The following is a 27,362-nucleotide window of genomic DNA, read 5'->3' on the forward strand; positions in this document are numbered from 1 at the left end:
GCCGAATACGAGATATTCGTCTGATTTCTATTAAATTTCACCCTGGCAGAAGGAAGCTTCTTTTGCATTTAAAACTTTTTTTTGTTTTCCTCAACAACACAATTCCCTGAATGGTGAAATTGATGTCTAGCATCATCGAAGTTGCTGTCCATTTATGTTTTTATACCAGGTTTTCTATTTTGATTCCACTTTGGTATCACTCCTCACACACTCACAACCCTGCTTTTAATGGTCATTGTTTCAGGTACATGTAATGAGATGCAGAGATTAAATCTTTTATTTTGTTCCATTATGCTGGAAAATATTTTGACCGGTTCAAACGTATCCAACACTCAACTGAAAAGATGTGGCACCACTAATCAACAGACTTGCTTGAATAATAATATGCAAATTAGTTCATAGTAATGAGGTCTATGATTTAATTATTTATAAATGTTGTTCTCAATTTGAATAAAAACCGTACTTTTATTAATTCTGCCTTTTCATTCTAAAATTGTGGGAAAAGGTTGTCATAACAGCTGTTTTGAATCCTGCGTTAAATCTTGATGACATTACAGTGCATCTTTCAGCAAGCATTTTTTAAAAGTTCTGCAATATTTTGATACTGGCATAAAATCTTTGTCCAATAACTTCATATTTTGTCTCTGATGAAAAAATTGAATAAAATAACATGAGTAGTTTGGTTCAAAAAAAACTTAATTCTTTTGTGATTTAGTAGTTTTTGTATCTTGTCAACTTGCAGGAGCCAATTTTTAACCAGAATGTCAAAAGAAATCTTGATAAAGTGTATTGTCATCACAAAATTAGGAGCAGGAATAAGGCCATGTTTTGTCCTTCTGGAAAATTACAACTGATCCTTGACTTCAAATACAGTCCATCATCCAAAACTCAATTTTGGATTTGTAAATGCATAAATCTAAACTAAAACATAACAGTGGAAACACTTGTAAAACTAAAATAGTGTATTAATTAGCAGAAAAACTTGAGATAGTGATTACAAAGTAAATGTCCATGATGAGGTTCAGACCATTTTGCAATAAAAAAAAAAATGATTTTGGAAAAAAATAATTGCAGTAAAGCTACAGATATCTTTGAATTGGAAGAGAGATTGGAATTACCTAAAAAAAATGATAAACTCAGTAGTATGTGCAGAGGATTGTAATGGCTATATGATGAGGTATTACGTGGCATCAGTAGAGGAGGCCGAAGTTAGAACCAATGTGGGGCTGAGAAATGATTAACTTGTATACTAAACAGATGTTTTTCAAGGTGGTCACCTAATCTGTGATTGATTCCTCTGGTATTAAGGGGACCTCATCACGAGCACCTTTAGCACAGTTGTGTTTGTCTTTTATTTGTCCCTCCAAAAGTTAGATAATCTGGGACATTTACTTCCTGACCTTGGTATCCTTTGTTTTCCCTTTTGTGCAAGTGCACTATTATTGTGAAACAGAATGTACTTGCAGTAACAATAAACAGCTTGTCATGAAGGCTAAATAATCATTTGTTTACATGATCATTTGTTATGCCTACTGTTCTATTAACTTTAAGGATGCACACATGCCTCTGAATAACAAAATTTCTGGTCACCAAAAATAAAGTGACTATTAGCACACCATTTTGCATTTTATTCCATCTACACCTTTCTCATCTTGTTTACATACCTCATTAGTCCCTGTATTTTCTCTCTTTCTAGTTTTCTTTACAATTTTGCATTGTCATCTGGAAGTCATTGCTACAGATTGCAAAATAAAAGCCTCAGGACCATTGTAGTGGTGGCTATAAGTCACAGCTTTACAACTCAAAGAATGGAGCAAAAAGTGGAGTTGTTGGAAATCTGAAACATAAATAATATTCTGGAAGCACGGAGCAATTTATTGCTTTTCTTACTATGCAAACAATAATAGCTGAGCATTTCTTGGCTTGCCTCTCTCCATCCTATCCTCAAAATAATCATCAAAGGGACTCGATTCCATTTTTATTGCGCTAACTACAAATGTGATGGTTTATTTTTCCTTTTTGTCTCGTAATTTAATTTAATACTCTTGATGTTCATATAGCTTGCATACTGGTGTATGTGCAGGAAGGAGGAATTTCTGTGCCTCTTGTACATGAACTTGTAGATGAGACTCTCACTACATGACGAATTGTCATTATCGTAGTTCCTAGCCAACCGTGTTCCTTTCTTTGGCTTTATGAGTGTTAAGGTCACTGTTTATTTTCCATTTATTATTCTCTGCCTCCCCTTTCAAGGTTTCCATTTTACTTTTCTACCTGTCCATTCTCTTCTGCCCTTTTTGGAGTCCTAAAACCTATGGTTTATTAATTGAATACTCAAAGCTTCTGCCATCAGATATCGTCCAAAATAAACCTACATATGAATTAGTCACATTTGAGCCAACTATCCTGATGAGATTACTGAACAAGTCATTAGAATACTCCCAGTAAGTTGTATCTATTATGGTCTGAAATCAATGCTTCCGTCTGTGGCATGGGAATGTGTATGCTGATTATGAATAAATGCCACAACTGTTCTATCCTTTCTAATCACTGGTGTTGCAACAGATGAATCACAATATTAATACCATTTAATAGACATTGAAGCTATCTTGGCTTGCAAGAATTTTCATACACTCTCTTCAGTCACTCTGACTGCCACCTTGAACTCTCACTTTCTCTAATATGTTCACTGCTGCTTTTGCTCTGGCACTTGGAATTATACAAGCGATGTTTACTAATTTTCCTTGATGTAGAAACTTCCAGTTTCCACTTTGTGTCTCGATCACTTTAATTTTGATTTATCTGCATCGCCATTATAGGCTTCTGGCCAAAATGTGCTGACAAGGTATAAAAATAGTCTGATTACATCAAAGTGGTGTAAAGCCTATTTCTTTTTTTGGAGAAACTACACCATTAGTCAAATTCCTTGGTGAGATGTTCACTGTAGTTTTGTGAATTTGACTAGTGATATTGTACAAGCAATCAATTAGTACTAAGTTACTGAAAAAAATGCCTTTAGCTGTTAAATTGTATTGAGCAGGAGTCCAAAATCTAGTTGCTGAATCAGAAAGAATTGATAAACTTCCACAATGATCTACTTGTATATTTCTTGGTTTGAAATGAGGTGTATTGCCTGGAAATGTAGAGTTATACAACAGGGTTTTAATTCAGCTATCTGTCTCACAGCAATTTACTGGTTTAACTATGAACTGATGAAGAAACAGTTATGCAAGAAGTACAATGTCAGTGAACCTACGTTAACGATCAGTTTTTCCTCAGGAGCATCATCAGGCGCAGTAAGTCTGACTCTAGTTATGTAAGCAATTCCAATTAGCATTCTAATAGGTGATTTGTAGGTAGCACGTTAAAACTAAATGTTCCACAATAAATTTAATGTTTTTGTGAATCTAAAAATCATTGTTTTTGACAGTACATGCTTAATTTATCTTGCTCCAGTACTCAATCAAAATCTCAAAAACTAACAAGTATTATCTTCAGTTAAGATGATAATTATTAGTCAATAGACTGATGGTTCAAAATTAAAACACATGAGCAAAATGCAAATGAACCTTCATCAAATAATAAAGCCTGTAAGAAAGCCACAAAAGATTTTCTTTAATCCAAGAGATTCTCTAATAATCTTTTCACAATCCATATCTGGTAATTTTTCCACAGTAAAATTTGGGTTGTGTAGTACTTTTCAGAGTATTAAGGGCACATGTAAATATCCTGTTCAACACCGTCACTTTTCCAACTTCATTTTGTTTTTCCATTTGTGTTGAATACTTCAGCATTTTTTTTTAAAAAGGACCCAATTTTATGTTTGTGTCCTTTAAACATTTAGCGATTGAAAGATGTGGTGAAAAGGTTTTGATTTTACATTGTATTGACCTGCTGCCCAAGGTTCCATGAAGACAAATCTGGGTGGTTTATCATACTTGAAAATGGATTATTTGTCTTCAATGGCAGGCAGTTGGAATTTTTGTGATTGTTTTTTTTTTGATAGGCCCTTGTATTATTTCTACACTATTTCTGCTGGTGGCAGATTAGAGGATGCTATGGATATCCTGAACAAGATTTACAACTTTGAGCTCTATAATATATTCTTACCATTGTTCAAAGGTTTTTAAAACTGCTTCTGCTTCTGAACACATACTTGAGATGTACCTGTTCTCAAATTCTCTTTCACTGCCTAAAGTAATAGGGTTTACTTGCCTTGGATTGAATTTTTTTTATATCTGTGCTATTACCCTACATGCTAATATATAGTGACATAACATTTTGAGAGTAGAACTGAATATTGCTGATGTTAAAAATAAATCGGAAGATATTGCAGAGATTAAAATATACATTAATTTAACATTTTATTTTTGAAAAAGGGCTGGGATTGCATAAGTCTCAAAACTGATATTTGCCATTCCAAATTTAGATGGGAACTGATAAGAAATAAATTATTCCCATTGTGTTTTTAAAAGAGGATTGTCTATAATTGCTGAAACTATGTGGTGCAGAAAGTAAATTAGTGTTGAACAAGATACAATTCCCTCCATAATGTTTGGGACAAAGGCACTTTTTTCCTTTTTTGGCCCCCTGAGCTGTGGAGCTTAAATTTGTAATCAATTCACATATGATTAAAGTTCACATTCCAAATTTTCTTCAAGGTTATTTCTTTACATTTTGGTTTGACAATGTAGATATTAAAGCACTTTTTATACATAGTCCCTCATTTCAGGGCACCATAATGTTTGGAACATTTGGCTTCACTTGTGTTTGTGATTAGTCGGGAAGGTTTAATTGCTTCATTGGTGCAGGTATAAGAGAGCTAAGCTTGCTTCTTAGCTTTTGATCACCTGTGGAGTCTAGTTGCTATTTTTTCAACATGAGGATCAGGGTTGTGTTAGTGAAAATCAAATAAGCTATTTTGAGGCTGAAAACAAGAATAAAACAGTAAAAGACATCGTCTCAACATTAGAATTACAAAAATCAACTATTTGGAAGATCATCAAGAAGCAAGAGTGTACTGGTGAGCTCAGTAATCGCAAAGGGACTGGTAGGCGAAGGAAGACCTCCATTGCTAATGAGAGAAGAATTCTCATCATAATGAAGAAAAATCGCAAATGCCTGTCCAACAGATCAGCAACTCTCTTCAGGAGGCAGGTGTGATGTGTCAGTGACTGCTGTCTGAAGAAGACTTCATGAAGAGGAATACAAAGGCTCCACTGCAAGATGCAAACCACTAGTTAGCCACAAAAAAGGATGGCCAGATTACATTTTGCCAAAAAGTATTTGAAAGAGCCTGCAGAATTTTGGAAAAAGGTCTTGTGGACAGATGAGACCAAGATTAACCTGCATTAGGGTGATGGGAAGAGCACAAAGTGTGACATAAAGGAACTGCCCAAGATGCAAAGCATACCACCTCATCAGTGAAATGTGGTGGTGAGGTTGTATAGCCTGGACATGTATGGCTGCCACAGATACTGGCGCATTTAATCTACATTGATGCTGTAACTGCTGGTGATGGGAGCAAAATTAATTCTGAAATTTATAGGAGCATCTCAAGTTCAAGCAAATACCTCCAAACTCATTGGACAGCGCTTCATCCTACAGAAAGACAACAATCCCAATCATACTGCTAAAGTAGCAAAGGAGATTTTCAAGGCTAACATCTATAAAATTTTTGAATAGCTGAGTCAGTTACCCAATCTAAATCCAATTGAGCATGCCTTCCATATGCTGAAGAGAAAATTTAGGGGACAAGACCCCAAAATGAGCAGTAGCTGAAGATAGCTGCATCACCAGAGACGATATTTGGCACCTGGCGATGTCGGTGAATCACAGACTTCAAGCAGTCATTGCATACAAAGGATGTGCAACAAAGTACTAAATGTATACAAATAACCTTGAATAAAACCTGGAATGTGAACTTTAATCATGTGAATTGTTTGATGATAAATTTAATACTGAATGGAGCACAGGGGCAATTAAAGGAAAAAAAGTGTTTTATCCAAACATTACAGAGAGCACTGTAAGTGGATTTCCCTTTATTGGATACAAGAGGAAAAAGTTATCTTTGTCAGGTTACAGCTGCATTAGGCACTTTGAGGAGCTCCAGAATGATGAAGGTTTAAAACCGTGATGGACCTGTGAACATAGCATTTTTTTTTTGGTTAAGACGTCACTTTCTTAAAAAAGGTACATTTAGTAGAAATACATGGCATAATGTGGTAGAGTAGCACAATGATATGAAGATAAAAAATAGTAAGCCAAGCTATTAGAATTATACAGCATAGAAATAGGCACTTTCACACACACACATACTTTTCACTGTGGGAGGAACCAGTGCACCCAAAGGATACCTTTCCCCTTACAGGATGAATGCAAACTCCACATACAACATTGCAGTTCACTGCAGCTGAGACACTAGCTGTACCTGCTGCACCAATGTGATGCCATTATTTTTGATCTATGTTGTATGAAACCTGCCTTATGAAAGTTAGAAGAAACTGGAAGAAAGATGTTTGAATCTGTACATTTTCTAGTACAGTGTGTTATTTTATATGCAAAGGAATGAAATATTTACCATCAAAGATATTCCGATGCCTATTTTCATTCACCATCATTAAATGAGAATGAAAAATAATGGGACAAACAAAGATCATCTTTTGTCTTTTCTTGAAATTTAAGTATTGATTAAGCTGAGTAAAAATTAGAAATAATTACAATTTTTTTTTCTGCCATTATTTTCAGATTGCAGCTGTCTTGACTTTGCCATTTGACGTTGTGAAAACTCGCAGGCAGATTGAAATTGGAGAGCTGAACACGAGTATGTAATTTTTAAAATTGTAGTAATTTGTGTTATCAATTTGTCGGTAAGTGCTCATTACACTATACATCTAAGCAGAGTTTCAGGCTGTCCAATTTTGAACTATGGATGATGCAACATCGGAGACTGGTGTGGCTGTATCTTTGAAAAGGTTATACAGTGAAACTAAGAATTCATTTGCAATGTAGGTTGAGAAATTCTTCAGTCTGTTTCTTGATTGATTTGCTAGTTTCATCTATTTTCTAGCCATTCTTTTTGTGTGAAGAGGCCAATTAAATGAATTTGCAAGATCAATTGTTAGTAAAGCTGTTAAGTATGAAGCATTCTTGTGGCTAGATTATTCTCAGTGTATTTCTTCTAGTATTTATCATTTTAGCTTTGCTATGTTCTTTTTAAATGAGCGCTTATGTTTGTATCCAAAATTCAGAAAACTTGGTTATTTTGTAGGAAATGGCTTTGTAAAATACAAGGACAGTTTGTTGCTCCCCTTGCCCCAAGCTTTCCAGTAGTGCTTTTTTGCTGTGAGGTTCATCATTCTAAATTAGACAATTCTATAGCTTAAAATCCACCCAAGTGCGCATGGAGCATTGATGTTAAATTTGTTCTTTGCTATAGCACCTGCAATTTGAGGTGGGAGCAACAGCATAGTGAGTAACTGTTGTACAATTTCTATCTGTTAGTGGACTAATTATTGCTAATAATACACTTTTTGGGGAAACGATGAGATGCTGAAGAAGCTAACACGCTGCCCAATAATAACAATGAATTGATTTAGGAGCAAGAGAAAACCATTCAATGTGATTGGTGATCTAATTCCATACATTTGCCTTTCTTTCATATTCTTTGATATTAATGTCCATAAATTTCAAGAATTAAAAATTAATACCCAAGAAATTGCAGATGCTAAAAGTTGGAGCAAAAGTACAAACTGCTGGAGTATATCAGCAGGTGGAGCACTTATTGGGGTTGAGGGGTGGGGAGGAAATGTCAGCTTTTGTATTGTTTTATTGTCATGTACCAAAACACGGATTTAAAAAAATATCTTTGTTCAACTCATACAGCAAGTATTGCAATAGTAAAAGCAAATAAGTTGGGGGGGAGGGGGATGTGGGAGAGAGCAGCTGATAGAGTAAGTCACAATATAGAGCTCCTGCAAATTGTATTAATTAAGTATTATTTAACAGCAATCTAGGCACTGTTTTACCGTGTGATTATAGTTGGTAACACTTTGAAGTAACAGGTAGATTTTGAAGTGTTGAAATGCCTAACAGGAAGGCTAAAGGTAGAGATAGCAAGAAACAGCCCCTGAGGCTTACCCCTCAGCCTCGCCTAATCCTGTCTCCCCAGGCAGCTCACTGAGAGACCTGGAAGAATAGGTAAGTGACTTTGAATGGCTAAAGCTAACAGTCCTAACTGAACCATAAAGAAAGTGTAGAGACCATTGAGATAGAGTTAAGAATACATATTGGAGAAGAACTGGCTGTCCTTAAGTTGGGGCTGCAGTCTGTAAATATGCAATTCGTGGCTATTAAAGAATCCATGGACACCAAACTGAGAAAAATTAAAGATACTGTTGGGGAGATGGAACGTTTAATGTTGGGGTGTATTGTTAGGTCTGCTTTGTTCATGAATGAGTGAGTCAGACACCAGACTGAGTCGAAATCAAGGTTCTTTGTTCTTTATTACCGGATTGTAACACTTGCAACTAACAGTGTTAGTTGGAGAAGGCGCATTCTCCCGATATCAGCAAGTGGTGTTTTTTTTATACCCCAGGACACACACTTAGTAAATTATCATACCATTACATTGTCCAATGAATTAGCTGTTGCTACCCTTCTCTGTTAGTCTGCTGCACATCATTCTTGTTAGTGCAAAGCTTATCTTGAGTGTACAAGGTCACATCTGCATTCTGTTACTCCTTAGTACTGGGTGACTCCTTCTCCGGTCCCATCTCATGATGTTTTTACCTTACAGTATGCAGATTTGCGTGTGTATGTTGGGGAGGGGAGCCACCTTGGCACTTATACTCAATAAGGGTGGTACATCCCACAAAATCTAAATGAATCCGACCACTCCTAGCAGGGAACGCCTATCAGATTTCTTAGCTGGAATATCAGAGGAATGAGTAGCCCTATCAAAAGATCGAAAATTTTCTCTCATCTGAACAGGTTAAAACCTGATGTAGTATTTTTGCAGGAGAGTCACCTTCACGTTAAAGACCACTCAAGGCTATGAAGAAGGTCAATGGGTAAATCAGATTTTTCATTCCAATTTCAACTCTATCTTAAACAAAAATATCCAACTTGTACCATCTAATGTGATAACAGACAGAAATGGTAGATTTCTTTTAGAAACATGCTACTGGTCAATGTCTATACATCCAACTTTGACATCCCATTTGCTAACACACTATTAAGTAGGCTTCCTTCGTTAGAATCCTACACGGTCACTTTGGGGAGGGAGGGGGATTTAAATTGTGTTATGGATCTGGTTCTTGACTGATCTAACCTCCCGCAGCACTTTGAGATCTGCCATGGCCAGTTCGTTTTCTGACTTTATGCTACGGAATGGGCTGATTGGCCCTTGGAGATTTCACTATCCTTCAACAAATAAATTCTTTTCTTTCTTTTTTTTAAATTTTTTATTTTTCACACCATAAATCACATTAACTATGATACACACTTTTTCCTTTTCACACATATACAGTGCCATTTTCTCCCCCCCACCTCCCTCCTCCCATCCCACCCTCCCTACCTCCCCCCCTCCCTACCTCCCCCCCTCCCGTCCATTTAAGGTATAAAATCTAGGATACATTAAACCAGTCAGACAATGTTGTCATTCAATAAAAATACACCAGAAATTCCACTGAGTCTATTCTTTTCATTTCCTTTTCCTTCCGTTAACTTAGGTAGTGATTGTCCCCGGTAGGTTTTCGCTATTATGTTTAATGTAAGGCTCCCATATTTGTTCGAATATTTCAATATTATTTCTTAAACTATATGTTATTTTTTCTGATGGAATACATTTATTCATTTCTATATACCATTGTTGTATTTTCAAATTATCTTCCAATTTCCAGGTTGACATAATACACTTTTTTGCTACGGCTAATTCTTTTCTTTCAAAGTTCACAATTCATATTCCCCTGAGCTTTCCTGGTGTAAACTGGAAAAGTCATCTTGTAAACCATTTTTGGCCACCATGATTTATTCTTCATTGCTTCTTCTTCTAACCACACCAACAGTGGTTCTCAATAAGGAAAAAAAATTTGGTACCAGATTACATGTCACTTTAAGTGGGCAGCGGTGTCTCTTCAGGGGTCCTTAAATAACAATCACTTATTTTCACCTTCAGTCACTTTCTTTTTTTAAATACATGGCAAACTAAAGGTATCAAATATCTTCAAAATCCTATGCAAACTAAGTGTTTAGTAGCATCACCTCTCTGAAACACACATAATGGCTTACCTGAATCACACATATTTCTTTACTTTCAGATTCAACATTTTATTTCAAAGGCTTTCCTAAACATCCCTCAGTTACCTGGCAAGCAACCCTGGGAAGATCTAATATCAGTTAATCCAGGACTGAGAGGGACAATTTCAAAAACTTATAGTTCCATTCAGTTGTCCACTTTCCAAAATAAAGGCAGAATGGGAGCAAGAACTGGAAATGGAATTGAGGATAAACTATGGGAAGATGCTATTGAGAGAACTCGTTCAGTTGAAGATGCTGCACAGGGTTCACTTTTCAAAATCCAGACTGTCAGCCATTTATCCTGAAATTGAGGACAAATGCAATAGGTGTAATAGCTCTCCTTGTCACCTAAGTCGCGTGTTTTATCAGTGTCCCAAAATATACCAGCTCTGGAGTGGAGTCTTCAGCACGCTATCCAAAATATTTAAAGTCAATTTGCAACCCTGCCCATTGACTGTAATATTTGGAATCTCTGACAACTCCCTAAATTCCTTACAAGACGCAGTAGCACTTGCGTCTCTTTTGGCTAAGCTCTAATCTTGTTACATTGGAAGTCTGATAGGGGTCCTTCTATTACATAATGAATTAAAGATATCAGTTTCTTTATTAAACTGGAGAAAATCAAATACCCATTAAGAGGGTCCACCAAAAAATTTTCCACAAATGGCAACCCTTTATGCATTTTATCTCCAAATTATGAGAGCTTACGGAGTAAAGACTAACTGTGAGATGCTTGTTACATTTGGTAAATATACCGATGATATCATGAGCAAATGTGCCATGGTGGTCGGGGGGTGGGGGATCTGGACTTGTATCTGAGGGTACATGTGTGTTGGTCTTTCTGGGTTTTTTTAAAAAAAGTACAATGAACGTCTTTGGGTTATTTTTTTGATGCTCAATAAATACATTTTGGAAATAAAAACAAGATATTATTGGGAACAGTGTTGGAGTAATCAAATAGTGATGAGTATAGAGAAAAGTACATGCCTAACAAAAGTACAGTTATAAAATTAGTACAAGAGCATTATCTTATGCCAGTATGAGATTGATTCCTTCTGATAACAGTAAGAAAGCAACAACCCTTGAATCTGGAGGTTCATGTTCACAAGAACAAATATCTTCTGCCTGGCAGAAAATGGGCCTTTAATATTTTAACTCTAAAGGAAGGGAAGTTGAAGGGGCAACTTGGGATGGCCATTATGAATAAAGTGCAGGTGCCTTGCAATTCATTCGCCTAGTTTGCCTTTGGTCACACAAAGGTAAAGGAGACCAGATCAGGAGCACCAATCCAATGGTTGAGGTTAAGTGGTGACATGATTCTTTACTGCACTTAGAGGGACTTTTTAGGCCCTTGGATGGTAGTGTGGGAGGAAGTACAAGAATAAGCATTGCCAGGGATATTGGGAGTGTGAGTGGGAAGGAATGAAAATTGATTGTTCTGAATTAACATTTATTGAAAAATATTCAAACTTACCAGGATTGCATGCAGTAATGTTTCTGAATTTCGTTCCTGAACAGTCTCTTACTGTAAAATTCCCAACCCTTAGAAATGGCTTCACTTTGTAAGCCCACGACTCCCCACAGTGAATCCGATGTTGCTTATAAGAATTTTGTTCAGCTGCAACATAAATATTACCATCTTACTATATTCTAGCTGCAACACTTAATGTTTCTTTAGTATTTTGATCACTTTCTGTATGCATCTTAATTGTCTTTAATGAGCTACACTTTTAGATCCCTATCTTTTTGGGCCTCATTGACTAGAAATTCATCTCTTCTGTAGTATTTAGGTTCAAGCAGTTGATATTGAGTTTGCGACACTAAAAATGAGTTTATTGATACGATATGTATGGCATCAATTTTTTTTTACTTACTGCAGCTGAACATGTACTTTGTGGGGGGGGGGGGAAACTACAAAACTAAAAAATAGCTATAATGGTGTACCTAAAATAATAAATATTCTGTTATCCGATTGCATATTTTTGCTGTCTACATGTGTACTTCACAGTCATTATTGCTGTGTCATAAAGTCCTCGTACAGCTGCAGCCTGGTTGCCGGAAGACTGCATCAATTCCTTTTTAATCCAAAGGAAGCTTGACCTAAACTTTTGACTGCTTTTCTGAGCCAATTGAGTCAAGGATGGTTGGCAGTTGGTTGTGTGCTTCCCAAGTGGCCTTAATGGGAGATGAGTTGGTACTGTCAGTGGGGGTAGATAGAGGGTGGGTGACATCAGTGTCCTTATTCCTGCACTCCAAGTAACGTGCTTGCTAAAAATGGTCCATTGATCTACTAGTATTCATAACCAATTTCCAGACCCAAAAATGAGTTGGTTGATTGGCCCTAATTCTTGATGGCTGACTTCCTCCTTTTGAGTCTGCTCTCCATGCTAGTTCAGCAGGACTGTGCACAATAAAAGGGTGGTCCACATCTGTGCTTTTGCAGAGAGGATTACCTCTGTTTCTGAAAGAACATTTGGTTTCAAAGCATCATCTCTGGCTGTGGGGAACATCAGCAGCTGATGTGTTCTTGAAAAACTCTTCACTGGTAACAACCAAGCTTCCATTGAGAACAGCAACTTGAAACTTTAAAAACTGTAAACTGTGTGTTGTGTGGATTGACGAGGGCCATATGGCCTCTCTGACTGGAACCTGGTGGGAATGTAGATTGTAAAGAGTGATCTCTCTGGTTGGAGCCCATTTGGAAGTCAGCTCACCTGCCAATCAAGGATTTGATCTGCCCACCCCTGAGGCTAATACCTGATTGACCCTGGCAGCTGATGTGTAATTGGTCCTCCAAGTGCCAGTCAATGGTTAGATTTGCCCATAGGTGAGGTTGGCACACAATTGGCCTTAGCAGGTCACATGGACGGGTCCTGCATTAAAAAAGCAGCATGTGCAGTCCCTCTGTCTTTCTCTATTTGTTGGCTGCTGCCTGCAAACCATCCCTGAAATACAGGCTGCAGGCCACAGGTGGCACCAGGGAGCTGACTCTAATGGGCCAGTCCTGATCCCGAACCATGGTCGATGCTGGAAACCAGGTTTAAATGTACTTGTTAGTTGTGACCATTGCTGTGCTCCTGGCTGCAGGCAGCTCTGGAGGGCCAATTGCAATGGGGCGAGACCAGGTTTATGTGTGTGTGCTCATTTATTTGTTACGCAATATACCATGTCCATGGGTGGTGGGTACTGAACAAGTTAAACCCTCATTTCTCAGTATATCGTGCCTATGTGCTGTGTTCTTTAGTCTGTGAGCGTGTGCCCTTTTTGTGAATTCCACTGTGCAAAGTTAAAGACCACTGTTTGTTCATTATGCATGTCCAGCCTTGATTCTCTTTGATCCCATCAAACCTATTCTGAATACACCACTGTGTCATTGTTAAAATGTTTCAAATTGCACTGTATTAAATGTGGTGCCATTAGGAACCATGCATATTTCTATGTGTAATGTACTTCTTGTAATGCAGATTTTTTTGCACCAGAAGTGGCTGATGCCTAATTTTTGCTTTAGATTTTCTCAGCTGAAGAAATTGGGGTAAACTAGTTTATAATTCACTGGTTTTTGCTCTCCTTTATCTTAGCCAGGTGGACGTGGTAAATTTTATTGTGATATATTCAAGAAGAATTTGCCAAGAATAGTTCTTGGAAAAAAATTACAAGATGAAAATAACTTTTGTTTAATTTTCTTTATTGGAGAGAGGACACTTCTTTCATGTGCCTTTCTCAGAATAGCCCTTTTAAATAAAACATTCTGGGTTATCAGCACAAATTGAATCAGGAGATTTGAAATCCCAGTAACTTAACTTGGAGGCATATTCCCAATTGTCATGAAAATGGATAATTGCTTCAAATTTGTAAACAAAGCCTCTACTAGAAGTAATACCATGGCTTTCAATTACCCCAGTACAGTAAAGTTTTTATTCTCATATGGCTGGGGAATATTAATTTCCCAACTAGAGAAATAAATAGTAACTCCATATCTAGGCTGGCACGGTGCGCCAGCAATTGGGATCGGACTTTGATTCGAATCCTGCACTGTCTGTAAGGAGTTCATATGTTCTCCCAGTGTCTGCATGGGTTTTCTCTGGGAGCTCTGGTTTCCTTCCACCGTTCAAAAACATACCAGGGGTGTAAGTTAATGGGGTGTAAATTGGGGGGCATGGACTCATGGCCCCAAATGGCCTGTTACCATGGTATTAAAAATTTAGGAATTGATTGTCAGTATATATATTACAATATTCATAAGGTTCTATGGTTAATTTTGTTGCAGAACCACGGAAACAATTATCCTCCACCTGGAAAATAATGGAAAGAATTGTTAGTCAGTCTGGGTTTGAAGGCTTGTTTGTTGGTAAGTTAAATCACTTTCAAATTCTACTTGTGGACTAGGAGGGCTGAGATGGCTTGTTTCCATGTTGTAATTGTTATATCAGTGAAATATCTACTTGCATTGTGTTTGCAGTGCATTCTACCATTGGGATGTAAATGTGCAATTTTACAAATGCAGAAAATAACTTTTATTTCACTTTTATCTTCATTTTAAATGAGTCTCAATAACATCCATGCAACTTTTACAGAATTGCAGAAAGGTTATGTTATGGAACAGGATCATTTGGCCTGTGGAATTTGCATGTTTCAGTAAAACCAAACCAGCTGTTGTCACTCTGCTCTGTTTATCCTTGTAGCTTCTTTTCTTGTACAGATCCTTGTTGAAAGATACAACTGAATCTGCTTCCTTAGCTACATCTAGCTATGCATTCCAGAGCTTAACTACCATTTTAATGTTTTTCTTCATACCTTTTGCTCTTCATTATCTTATTTCCCCAAATTTTTGACCTTTCAGCCAAATAGTTTTTTCTATCCCTTTCCCTATCTGTGATTTGGTGCACAGTGGTGCAGTTAGTTGAGTCAGTCCTCAATGCTGGGGACACAAGTTCAATCCTGACTTTGTGATATTTACATATTATGACTGGGTTTCCTTTCCCAGGTGTCTCCATTTTCTCCCACATCCACTATAAATTACTCCTGGTGTGTTGATAAGTAATAGAACTTGACAGGAGTTGATAATATTAGGGAGAATTAAAAATGGAATTACTGTAGGCACGATGTAATTGGGTAGTTGGTCAGCACATCCCAGGGGGCTGAAATGCCTGTTTCTGGGCATATCTCCAACTCTAGATTTAAATATTTTTATCGAATTCAAAGGACAATAACCCTTCAGTCTGTCCAAACGAAAAACTGAAATCTTATGTGCATCTCTCTAAAAGAAAACTTACATTTTTCCTGAAGTACAATGCCCAGAACTGGACACATTACTCCATTGGGACAAACCAGCATCTTGTAAAGATTAATTATGGCTTCCTGCTCAAGTACTCCTATTTGTAAATCCAGGATGGTAATATAGAAGATGGGTGCAAGTCTCGGCCATGCAGCAACATCACTCAATATGATTATGGCTGATCATATGACTTCAGTTCCTTAATCCTGCTTTCTTTCCATGCCCCTTGATCCCTTTAGCCAATTGGATCATATCCAACTATACCATGCCTTTCAAATTTCCCATAGGAGTGATCAACTAGTCTGATATTGTAACCTTTTGAGTTGAAAAAATGAGTTGTTAAAATCTTTGAGGGCTTGATAAATTAGATGTGGGATGGAGAGTCTTAACGCCAGGGGTCACAATTTTGGAAGAAATAGGGGTCGGCCATTTAGGACTGAGTTGAGAAATTTCATCTGTCAAGGAGGAACTTTTGTAGTACAGGTTGAACCTCTAATTCAGCGATATTGGGACCTGGCCATTGCCGGACCACAGAAAATGCCGGAAAATAGAAAATGTGCAGAAAATAGGTGTCAAAGGTGCCTCAATCAGACCCATTTTCTGAGCTAAAAGGATCAAATATATCACAAATTAGATCCCAGTTAGCGCAATGCCTTTATAGCTCCAGCGATAGGGACAGGGCTTTGAATCCTGTGTTTTCTGTAAGGAGTTTGTACTAATGGCAACAGATTCAAAACATGCTGGACCATGGGTGTTGCCCAACCATGGAACGCTGGATAATAGAGGTTCAACCTGCACTGTTGAGTTTATTTAAAAAAGATATATTTCTAAATCTGATCTTGATCAATGACAGGACATATTGAAAATTAAGGGCCTGATTGCCTACTACTGCTATTATTTTTCATAATTTTGTTCCACATTGAAGTTAAATTGACTGATCCTTCGTTACTGACTTTCTCATTCTATCTTTGCTTCTTTTCCTTTAATTTTTGTACTTCCCCTCTGAACTTCCTGTAAATTAACCCCATGTGCTAGGTGCATTTTTTTCCCTCTTTTGTTCATTTTTGCATCATTCAGAGTCCCCCCCCCCCCATTCTTGCATGCAAATGTAAAGAGATCACAGCAAAATTATTTCTACCATTAAATGCCATCCACTGCGTCAAGTTGTGGTTTTATCTGTTAAGGTTTGATATTTTTAGGACTGCTCTCATCTCTCCAGCCCTTCTCCAGTTGAATCTTATTAAACCTTCAAGGGCTCTGTATATTTTTTAAGAAATCTTATCACATTATGAATACCACTTCTATACTCTTCACTGATACTTCTTTTGGCCTGGCTCATTTCCAAGAATCAAGTTCACTAATGTAGCTTTGCTTATTGGGGTAAAAACTACTGATTAAATAAATGTTCCTTTAAATCTTGGATAGGTGCTGCTTCCTGCAAATTGGCTGCTCTGTATCTTTAGCACTGACTAGCAGCCTAGAGAAAACCCATACTATTGTAATTGTATTTTGTTCTTTAGCTCAAAATACATGTTGACCATGATCAATACAAACATTCTCTTCTCTTAATCAATACTGCCCCCTCCACTTTATCCTGAATGCTTTGTGCCGGGAACATTTGGAAATCATTAAACCATTTTCCCAACATTTTTAGCAGAAACTTTGCCAAGATGCCCTTATCTGACTTCTTCTTTGTGGAGAAGTTTGCATACATATATCAATAACATGATTTCTGCTTGCTCTAATTGCAACGTTCCAAATGTACTTGCCCCCAAATAAGACAGAGGTTAATAGTTTCCTCCAGGATGCCAATCAACAAGTCAGTCTAGGTTGGAGACTACTTAGCTGCAGATGCCTCTTTAATGATAGAGATTAATTCTTCACTGAGTTGCATCATCTGTAAAATTTATGCCATTTAAGGAAGAACTAATTTTGCTTGTATATTATAAGTTAAACCTGCCTCAGTAATTGGCTGACATTGTGTCATAGGGACAGTTTCCTTATTAGCCCATCCCTAAAACACAGTCCAAGCAAAAACTGATATCAACACAAACTTTCATGTACTGAAGAAAATCAGTTGAATCTTATGCAAAGTTGTAACTGAACTTTTAGAACCTACTTGTATGAATAATGTAATTGCAAACCAAATTCATATACAGGTACACAATCCTTTATCCAAACATCTAAAATCCGGAAAGCTTCAAAATCCGGCAAGTGGGGAGAGAGACGGCAGCGCAAGTCGGGCGGCCGAGGTGGGAGACCAGCAGCGCGAGTCGGGTGGGCAGGGGGAGACCGGCAGCGTGACTGGAAGGGGATGGGGGTGGTTACGGCAGCACAATTCAGGTGGGCTTAAACCTGGCTTTCCGAAATCCATAAAATTCAAAAATTCGGAACATAGTGACCCCTCCAAGGGTTCCGGATAAAGGATCATGAACCTGTACTTTTTTAATTAAGATAGACATAAAATGGTGGATATGAAAAAAAATGGTCTAAAATTTCTGTTGCCTTAATCTCCAGGTTTGTTGCCTCGATTAATGAAGGTAGCACCAGCTTGTGCGATTATGGTCAGTTCCTATGAATATGGCAAATCCTTTTTTCGTAAAATAAACCAAGAGCGGGAGAGAAAAAAAAGCTATTCATCAGATTTCAGCTGAAAAAAGTACATATGGATTGAACCTGAGGAAGAAAATAAACAAGGCAATTTTTTTTTGCCAAATCCCCAGACAAACAACATCAAAAGATGGTATACCTGTTATTACAGATGTGAAGTCTTGGAGCATCACACTTGTGAATGGACACATTATCAGTGGTTAACAAGTTCTGTTTCCTGTGGTTAAACTTACTGAAATTTGTGCCTTGGGTTCATGTTTTGCCAAATCTGGTTAAAATAATATGAAAGATATTGAAATAATGCTTTTTTAAAAAAATAAAAACAAGATTTGCCTATTTAGTATTGCAAGTATTACACAGAACCACAAAGCTTCAGATTTTCCAAGATGATAAAGAAATGAATTCTGAAGTTTTATCATAATTAAATGTTTAAAATCTGTGTAGAAATTAAACTAGAAATAATTTTTTGCAAAGTATTTCAGTTAATATTGAATCTTAGCAAACTACAAGCATAGCAATATTTTATTTTTACACATTAATTATCTATAACGATAATCCTTTGCTAGTGCAAATAAACACAAAATGGACTGGTGAGATTATTCTGATTTTAAATCTGCACACTCAATTTATTGCAATGAAGATTCTTGAAAATAAAGTTGAGCATGTCTCAAGTTTTTGGAATTCTGTTTGGGGGACATTTTTTTTCTTCATTTTGAATGTCAAATAAATGAACAGTGTGCACAACTATTAACAGGCTTTAACTCTCTTTTGTGGTTTATAGCGAAAATGTTTTATCAGTTTTTAATTCCTCCCCACCACTCACATGTACCTTCCCTTCTCTCTTCCCTCAACTAGCTGATCTTTCTCACTCCTCTGCATTTGCCATGTGTTTTTTCTGACACTCATGGTGTCATTGGCAAAATATGTAGATGACATTTGAATTATGCCTAGCCACACAGTCATGGCTGTATTGATTGTTGGAGAGGAGATGTTTCTGATATGTACTGACTGGTCTTCAATGAGGAATTCAAATGATCTACTTGCAGAGTGGGGTGCAGAGGCCCAGCTTTTGGAGCTTGTTGACTATATGATGGTATTGATAGCCTGATTATGTATATTTGTGTGTTGCTATTATTTAGATAATCAGAGCTGGAGAACTAGTGAGATTGCCTCTGCTGTGGTGCTATTGTGATGGTAGGTGAATTGCAATGTGTTCAGATCTTTACTTGGGTATGAGCTAATTCTGGCCATGACAAACCTCTCAAAGCACAGTTAGCGTAAATGGCAGCATGGTTAGTGCTGCAGTTAGCGCAACACTATAACAGCACCAGCAACAAATCCGGAGCTATCTGTCAGGATTTTGTTCATTATCCTCATGTCTATGTTGGTTTTTTCCAGGTGCTCTGGTTTCCTCCCACTGTTCAAAACTTAAGGGGATTGTAGATTAATTGGGCAGCAAGGGCTCCTGGGCCAGAAAGCCCTGTTACTGTGTGAATAGGTGTGGAAAAACACAATGCAGAAGAAGCTCAGCAGGTCAAACAGTGTAGCAACGGTAAAAATACAGAACCAACGTTTTGGGCTTGAGAAAATGCTGGCAACCATCCAAACAAGAATTGGGGGTGGTGACAAAGGCAGGAGATTATAGGTGGAAAAGGGAAGGGGACAGCAGCAATGAGGGGGAGGAGGGATGACTGGGTGGATGGAGGAACTGGAACAACAAGGCAAGCAGATTTAGTAGAAGGCAGTAAAGTCAATGTTCATGCCATCTGGCTGGAGAGTGCCCAGATGGAAAATAAGGTGGTGTTTCTCCAATCTGCAGATAGTTAGGGTGGGATAATACACAAAGCCATGGGCAGATGCGAGGGAGGGAGTGTGACTCTGAATTGAAATGGTTGGCCACTGGGAGGTTGCTGTGGTTGCGTACAGAGTGGATGTGAGTGCTGCTGGACAATAGTCACTGAGGCAGCTCACTCTGCTCTTCTTGGACACTGGTTATGATTGATGCCCTTTTGAAGCAGGTGGGAACCTCTGACGGCAATGATGAGAGGTTGAAAAAAATGTGAACACTCCAGCCATTTTCGTTGGATCAGATTTTCCCCTTCCGAGTTTACCTTCAGAGGCTGAAGGATGTTATGACGTTGGCTCCAGAGACAAATGTGATAGGATCATCAGCTTCTGCAGGGATTCACATTGAAAAGGAGAACTCAGTGGTACTAAAGTGAGCATAAAAGGTGATCAGCTCTTTAGGTAGTGAAGCATCACAGCTTTTTAGGATGTAATGGCCTGCAAACCCTGCCATAGCTGGCGAGTATTTGACCGTCTCTAGCATCGCTCAGAATTGCCTCCGCTACAGAGCTGCCCTTCCATAGGTTGTGATTCTTTTGATTCATCCATGGCTTCTATTTGTTTAATTCCCAGTATGTAGGTCTTGAAGACTGTGACAGTCATTGTACATTCATCCAGGTCTGAAGAGGAGTCCTTTAATATAGTCCAGGCCACAAATTCAAAGCCACCACCACCATTACCATCTTCACCACTGGTACTTTAGTCCTCGGTCTCTGCTTATACATTGGGAGTAGAGGTACATACACCAAGGTGATCAGACTTGCCAATGTGTGGAGTAGCTCAGCTGGCATTCTTCATGGTGGTGTAACAATGGTCAAATGTATTGGCTCCTCTGGATTTGCAGGTAAGGTGTTGGTGATAGTTTGTTATCAGGTCTATTCAGGTTGGACTGGTTGAAGTCCCCTAAAATGGCATCAGGATGTACTGTCTCATGACTGCTGATCAGCCTATAGCTGAATTGATACAGTGACCAAGATGGAGATGAACACCCTTGGCAAATAGACTGGCACTTGATTGCCAGATGTTCCAGGTTGGGAGAACAGAACGACCACATAAATGGTTGGTGCAACACAATTACAGTGCCAGTGACGCAGATAGTGCTCTGTGTAAGAAGTTTGGATGTTCTCTCCGTGTTTGTGTGGGTTTTCTCCAGTTTCCTCCCACCCTGTAAAACGTGGGGATTGTAGTTTAATTGAAATATTTGGACCGCACTGGCTCATGGTCAAGGCTTCTAAGGGGGCTTTAAACTAGAATGGTTGGGGGGAGGGGTCCATATGAGGGAGAACAGTAGAGGGAAGGTTTTTCGGCAAAGAGAAGGATTGTTGACAAAATTTGGGGGTGGAAGGCCAGATGATCGAGGAGGAAAGGGATCAGTGCTGTAATGGAGGGGGTGGGATGATGGTAATAAATGAGAGTTGACCGTAAAAAGGGGGATAAGCAAAAGGTAAGATGTGGGTAAGACTTCTTTGAAATGCTATTTACTTTAATGCTAGGAGTATTATAAGGAAGGTGGACGAGCTGAAAATGTAGATTGGCACTTGGCAGTATAACATGGTGGTGATTAGTAAGACATGGTTGCAGGAAGGATGTGGCTGGCAGTTAAATATTCTGGGATTTTGTTGCTTTAGGTGTGATAGAATTGGAGGGGTAAGGGGAGAGGGGTGGTGTGGCATTACTTGTCAGGGAAAATATAACTGGTGCTGATGCGTGATTGGAGGGCTCATCAAAGGAGGTGGTAGGTAGAATTAAAAAAATAAAAGGTGAGGTTACAATTATAGGGGTGTATAATAGACCTTCTAGTGGGGAGCGAGAACTGGAGAAGCAAATGTGTAAGGTAATGGCTGAAATGTGCAATAAGCACAGGGTTGTGTTAGTTTAATTTTCCTAATATAGATTGAGAGGCTCATTCAGTGAAAGGGCTGGGTGGCTTGGAATTTGTAAAATTTCTGCAGAATAGGTTTTTGCAGCAATATGTTGAGGTACCCACTAGAGATGGGGCAGTGTTGGATCAACTGTTGGGGAATGAATTAGGACAGGTGACTGAGGTGGGTGTCGGGAATCCAGTGATCATGGTACCATTAGTTTCAACATGATTATGGAAAGGAATAGGGCTGGTCCAACAATGAAGGTTTTTGTGTGGGGGGGAAGCCAGATATGAAATAAGAAGGGATTTGCAGGGAGTGGTTTGGGCTGATTTGTTTTTTGGGAAGGAGGCAGAGGAGAATTGGAGGGCATTTAAAGGTGAGATTTTTGAGGGTGCAGAATATTTATGTTCCTGTTAGGATAAAAGGCAGGGCCAAATGTTCAAGAGAACTGTGGTTTTCAAGGGAGATTAGGAAGTTGGTTTGAGATAAAAGGGAGGCCTACATTAAATACAGGAAGCAAAGTATGGAGATGCTTGGAAAATACAAGGATTGTAGAAAGAAACTTAAGAAGAAAATTAAGATAGTGAAAAGAAGGTACAAGGTGAAAGTAATTCCGAAGAGTTTTTACAAATATGTGAATAGCAAAAGGAGAGTGAAGGATAGAATTGGTCCACTAGAGAATCGGAGTGGACAAATGTGTGAGGAGCCAAATGAGATGGGGGAGATATTGAATGAGCTCTTCTCGTCAGTATTCAGTAGGGAAAATAAGTGAGGCAAAGGGGTAATTATGGAAAACATAAGGATTAGGAAAGAGGGGGTGTTGGAACTTCTGAGGTATATAAAGGTGGATGTCTCCGGGTCTGGACAGGATTTTCCCCAGGACCATGAGGAAAATCGGATGAAATAGCAGAGGCTCTGAGAGTGATTTTTCAATGGTCACTAGAGGAAGTTGTGGTGCTGTGGGATTGGCATGTTGCAAACGTGGTTCCTCTGTTTAAAAGGGCTCCAAGTATAGGCCGGCAATTTTAAGCCAGTAAGTTCGATGTCAGTGTTTGGTTAACTAATGGAAAGTATTCTTAGAGATAATATGTATAAGTATCTAGAGGGGCAGGGATTGATCAGGGACACCCAACATGGGTTTGTGAGGGGAAGGTCATGTTTGACAATGGGGATTAATGTTGAGATAGATGGGTTCAACAGTGGCTAGAAGATAGGCACCAGAGAGTCATGGAGAATAACTGTTTGTCAGGAATGAGGCCAGTGTCGAACGTGCCTCAGGGATCACTGTTGGGTCCCTTGTTGTTTGTCATTTACATTAATTATTTGGATGATGGAGTGGTAAATTGGGTGAGTAAATATGCGGACAACACAAAAATAGGGGGAGTTGTGGATAGTGAGGATGGTTTTCGGGGACTGCAGAAGGATTTGGACAGTTTAGAAGAGTGGACTGAAAGGTGGCAGATGGAGTTTAATGTAGATAAGTGTGAAGTGGTTCATTTTGGGAAGAATAATCAAAATAGGACATATGCAGTAAAGGGGAGGGTATTGAGGAATGCAGAGGAGCAGAGAGATCTTGGAATAAGAGTTCATCATTCTTTGAAAGTGGAATCTCATGTGGATAGAATGGTAAAGAAGGCTTTTGGTATGCTGGCCTTTATAAATTAAAGCATAGAATATAGGAGCTTGTAGGTGATGTTGAGACTGTTCAAGGCCAAGTTTGGAATATTGTGTGCAGTTCTGGTCCCCAAATTATAGGAAGGATATCAATAAGGTAGAGAGTGTGCAAAGAAGATTAGCTGCATGGATTGCAGTATCTAGAATACAAAGAAAGATTGAGTAGATTGGGTCTTTATTCATTGGAATGTAGAAGGTTGAGAGGGTTGAGAGGTATATAAAATTATGAGGGGAATAGGCTCTTCCCCTTGAGGGTAGGTGAGATTGGAACAAGGGGTCTTAAGTTAAGTGTTAGGGGGCAAAACGTTAGAGGTAACCTTCTTCACTCAGAGGGTGGTGGCTGAGTGGAATGACCTTCCAGAAGAGGTGATTGCAGCAGGGTCAATTTTGTCATTTAAGAGAAGGTTGGATGTGAGGGGATTGGAGGATTATGGGCAGGGAGCAGGTTGGTGGGACTAGTGGAGTTCACTTAAATCAGTGTGAACTAGAAGAGCCAAGATGGCCTGTTTCCGTATTGTAATTGTTATATGGTTATATCATCGTTATTAATAAAGATTATTGCCTTGAAGATGCTATTGTTTGGGTGAATTTCTATTGCTGCTGGTCTATGTCGTAACAGCTCTACACCCTTTTTAAGTTCACTTACCCAAAGCCTAGTCTCAGCACTCTAGTCTTCCAAGTCCTTTGCTCTTTCTCTCGCAGTGACATTGTTGTAGTTGGGTTGTTTCTGCTGGAGAGTCAATGCCTGAAAGACAGCCTGATTTAACTATAAAATTATGAGAGGATAGATACAACCTTTTTCCCAGGTGCAAACATCAAATACCATAGGCCCTAGATTTAATGAGGGTAATGTGTAAAGGGAATTTACAATGTCCATCCAGTGGTAGGTGTCTTGAACGCTCTATTGGAGGTGGATTGGAAGCAGATACAATAGCAACATTTAAGAGGCAATTTAGACAGGCAGGGAATGGAGTGGTGGCAGTTGGAGTCATCTTAAATTGACACAAATATTTTTAGCCGAATAAACTTTTCCTGTGCTGTAGGGTTCTGCCTTCTATGTAAAATTGCTGAAAATGCTCAACAGATCCAGAGTGAGAGAGAGATAAACTAATTAGAAATGGATCCCATCATGGAAGACTGTTAGAGCAGGATTGGCAGGAGTTTCTGGGAATCATTCAAAAGACACAGGATTAGTTCATCCCAAAGAAGAGCCATTCTGAAGGACTGTTAGCAACTGTGGCAGGTAAGGGAAATCAAAGATGGTATTGCAAAAGTTAGCAGGAATTCAGAGGAGTGAAAACAACCAAAAAAGCATTTAGGGAGAAAATATGATAAGCTAAAGATAATACAAGATACCAAAAGTCTTGTATAATGAGTAAAAGATAGGCAAGAGTGGACATTAGGCTGCTGGAAAATGACACTGGAGAAGTGGTAATGGGCAACACAGAAATGGCAGATGAACTAAATCAGCATTTTGTCTTCACTGTAGAAGTCATTAATTGCATGCCAGAAATATGCGATTCAGGGGACAGGAGTGTCATAACCATTACTAAGGAGAAGATGCTTGGGAAGCTGAAGGCAGAGAGGTCAGCTGAGCAGATAGTCTACACCCAGAGTTCTAAAAGAGGGTAGCTTGAAGAGACTGTAAACGCATTAGTATAATTTTTCAAGAATTGTTAGTGTTGGGAATGGTTCCAGTGGACTGGTAAATTGCAAATGTCATCCATAATTTAAGAAGGGAGAGGGGAAATAGAGAGGAAATTGTAAGCCAGTTAGCCTAACTTCAGTGGTTGGCAAAATTATAGAGTCCACTATTAAGGGTGAGGTTCCAGGGTAATTGAAAGTGCCAGATAAAATAGGCTGAAGGCCGCATGGTTTCCTTCAGGGAGATCTTGTCTGACAAATTTGTTCAGAATTCTTTGAGGAAGTAATGAGCAGAAGAAAGGAGCGTCAATGTTGTTTACTTAGATTTTCAGAAGTCCTTTGACAAGGTGTCACACATGAGATAGTAGCCCATGGGATCATGGGAAAGGTACTAGAGTGGATAGAAGAGGGCTTCCTGGTGGAAGACAAAGAATGGGAATAAAGGGGATCTTTTCTGGCTGGCTGCCGTTGATCAGTGGTATTCTAGTGGGTCCGTTACTTTTCACACTTATGAAAAATATTTAGATGATGTACTTGATGTCTTTGTGGCCAATTTTGCAAATGATGTGAAAATAGGTGGAGGGGTGTGTAGGGTTGAGGATGTGGAGCAGGGGTGTCAAACTCAAATTCACAGAGTGCCAAAATTAAAAACTTGGACTAAGTCGTGGGCCAAACTAAATATTTATTGAAAATTTTCAACAACATCTGCATGTTTTCTCTTCTTTCAACATATGTAATGTTAATTTTTTCATATTAAAATAAATGTTTAATGATAGTTTTGGTTAAACTCTTTCCAGAAGAAGCATTAACAAATGAGAAATAAAATATTCAATAAATCTTTTTCTTTTCTTCTTTGGCTTGGCTTCGCGGACGAAGATTTATGGAGGGGGTAAAAAGTCCACGTCAGCTGCAGGCTCGTTTGTGGCTGACCAGTCCGATGCGGGACAGGCAGACACGATTGCAGCGGTTGCAAGGGAAAATTGGTTGGTTGGGGTTGGGTGTTGGGTTTTTCCTCCTTTGCCTTTTGTCAGTGAGGTGGGCTCTGCGGTCTTCTTCAAAGGAGGCTGCTGCCCGCCAAACTGTGAGGCGCCAAGATGCACGGTTTGAGGCGTTATCAGCCCACTGGCGGTGGTCAATGTGGCAGGCACCAAGAGATTTCTTTAGGCAGTCCTTGTACCTTTTCTTTGGTGCACCTCTGTCACGGTGGCCAGTGGAGAGCTCGCCATATAATAAGATCTTGGGAAGGCGATGGTCCTCCATTCTGGAGACGTGACCCATCCAGCGCAGCTGGATCTTCAGCAGCGTGGACTCGATGCTGTCGACCTCTGCCATCTCGAGTACCTCAACGTTAGGGGTGTGAGCGCTCCAATGGATGTTGAGGATGGAGCGGAGACAACGCTGGTGGAAGCGTTCTAGGAGCCGTAGGTGGTGCCGGTAGAGGACCCATGATTCGGAGCCGAACAGGAGTGTGGGTATGACAACGGCTCTGTATACGCTTATCTTTGTGAGGTTTTTCAGTTGGTTGTTTTTCCAGACTCTTTTGTGTAGTCTTCCAAAGGCGCTATTTGCCTTGGCGAGTCTGTTGTCTATCTCATTGTCGATCCTTGCATCTGATGAAATGGTGCAGCCGAGATAGGTAAACTGGTTGACCGTTTTGAGTTTTGTGTGCCCGATGGAGATGTGGGGGGGCTGGTAGTCATGGTGGGGAGCTGGCTGATGGAGGACCTCAGTTTTCTTCAGGCTGACTTCCAGGCCAAACATTTTGGCAGTTTCTCTATAGCCTTTAAGCTCCTTTTTTTAAGCCAACAAGTCAAAAAAATAACAACTTGCTTCAATGACAAACAGGTTTGTCTTTTAAAATGATGAACATATAGTCTGCCTCCCATCTGTCTTGAAAGGTCCTGTTTTCTGTCTTTCATTTGGCCATTTTTCATAAGGGGTTTATTACATGTGAGTTAGGCGACAGGTCGCAGATGCCAATGAAAGTAAAGAGAGGAGGTGGGGGCGATTAGCGGGCTGACGGGCCGGCGCCAACACATTTGCAAAGCATTCTGGGATTTGTAGTATTAGCTGTGCATGCGCTATACTAGCGCGGCGGTAGCGGGCCAGCTCTAATACATATTTGATATGATCTTGCAGGCCAAATATAA

The 27,362-nt window shown here is 39.0% G+C and overlaps 1 protein-coding gene across 2 annotated transcripts in view; it reads left to right on the forward strand.

Annotated features, from left to right (window-relative positions):
* Window positions 1-18,865, forward strand: part of LOC138751687 (mitochondrial glutathione transporter SLC25A40-like) — a 70,430-nt gene extending 51,565 nt beyond the window's left edge. For both annotated transcript variants that reach the window (XM_069914287.1, XM_069914288.1), the window contains exons 8-11: window positions 3,187-3,296; window positions 6,748-6,823; window positions 14,567-14,647; window positions 18,092-18,865. In XM_069914287.1, coding sequence (XP_069770388.1) covers window positions 3,187-3,296; window positions 6,748-6,823; window positions 14,567-14,647; window positions 18,092-18,228 — 404 coding nt within the window. In that variant the 3' untranslated portion in view covers window positions 18,229-18,865. The remainder of the gene's footprint in view (window positions 1-3,186; window positions 3,297-6,747; window positions 6,824-14,566; window positions 14,648-18,091) is intronic.
* Window positions 18,866-27,362: the final 8,497 nt, after the last annotated feature.

Source organism: Narcine bancroftii, chromosome 1, assembly GCF_036971445.1.
Source record: "Narcine bancroftii isolate sNarBan1 chromosome 1, sNarBan1.hap1, whole genome shotgun sequence".
Taxonomy (NCBI): domain Eukaryota; kingdom Metazoa; phylum Chordata; class Chondrichthyes; order Torpediniformes; family Narcinidae; genus Narcine; species Narcine bancroftii.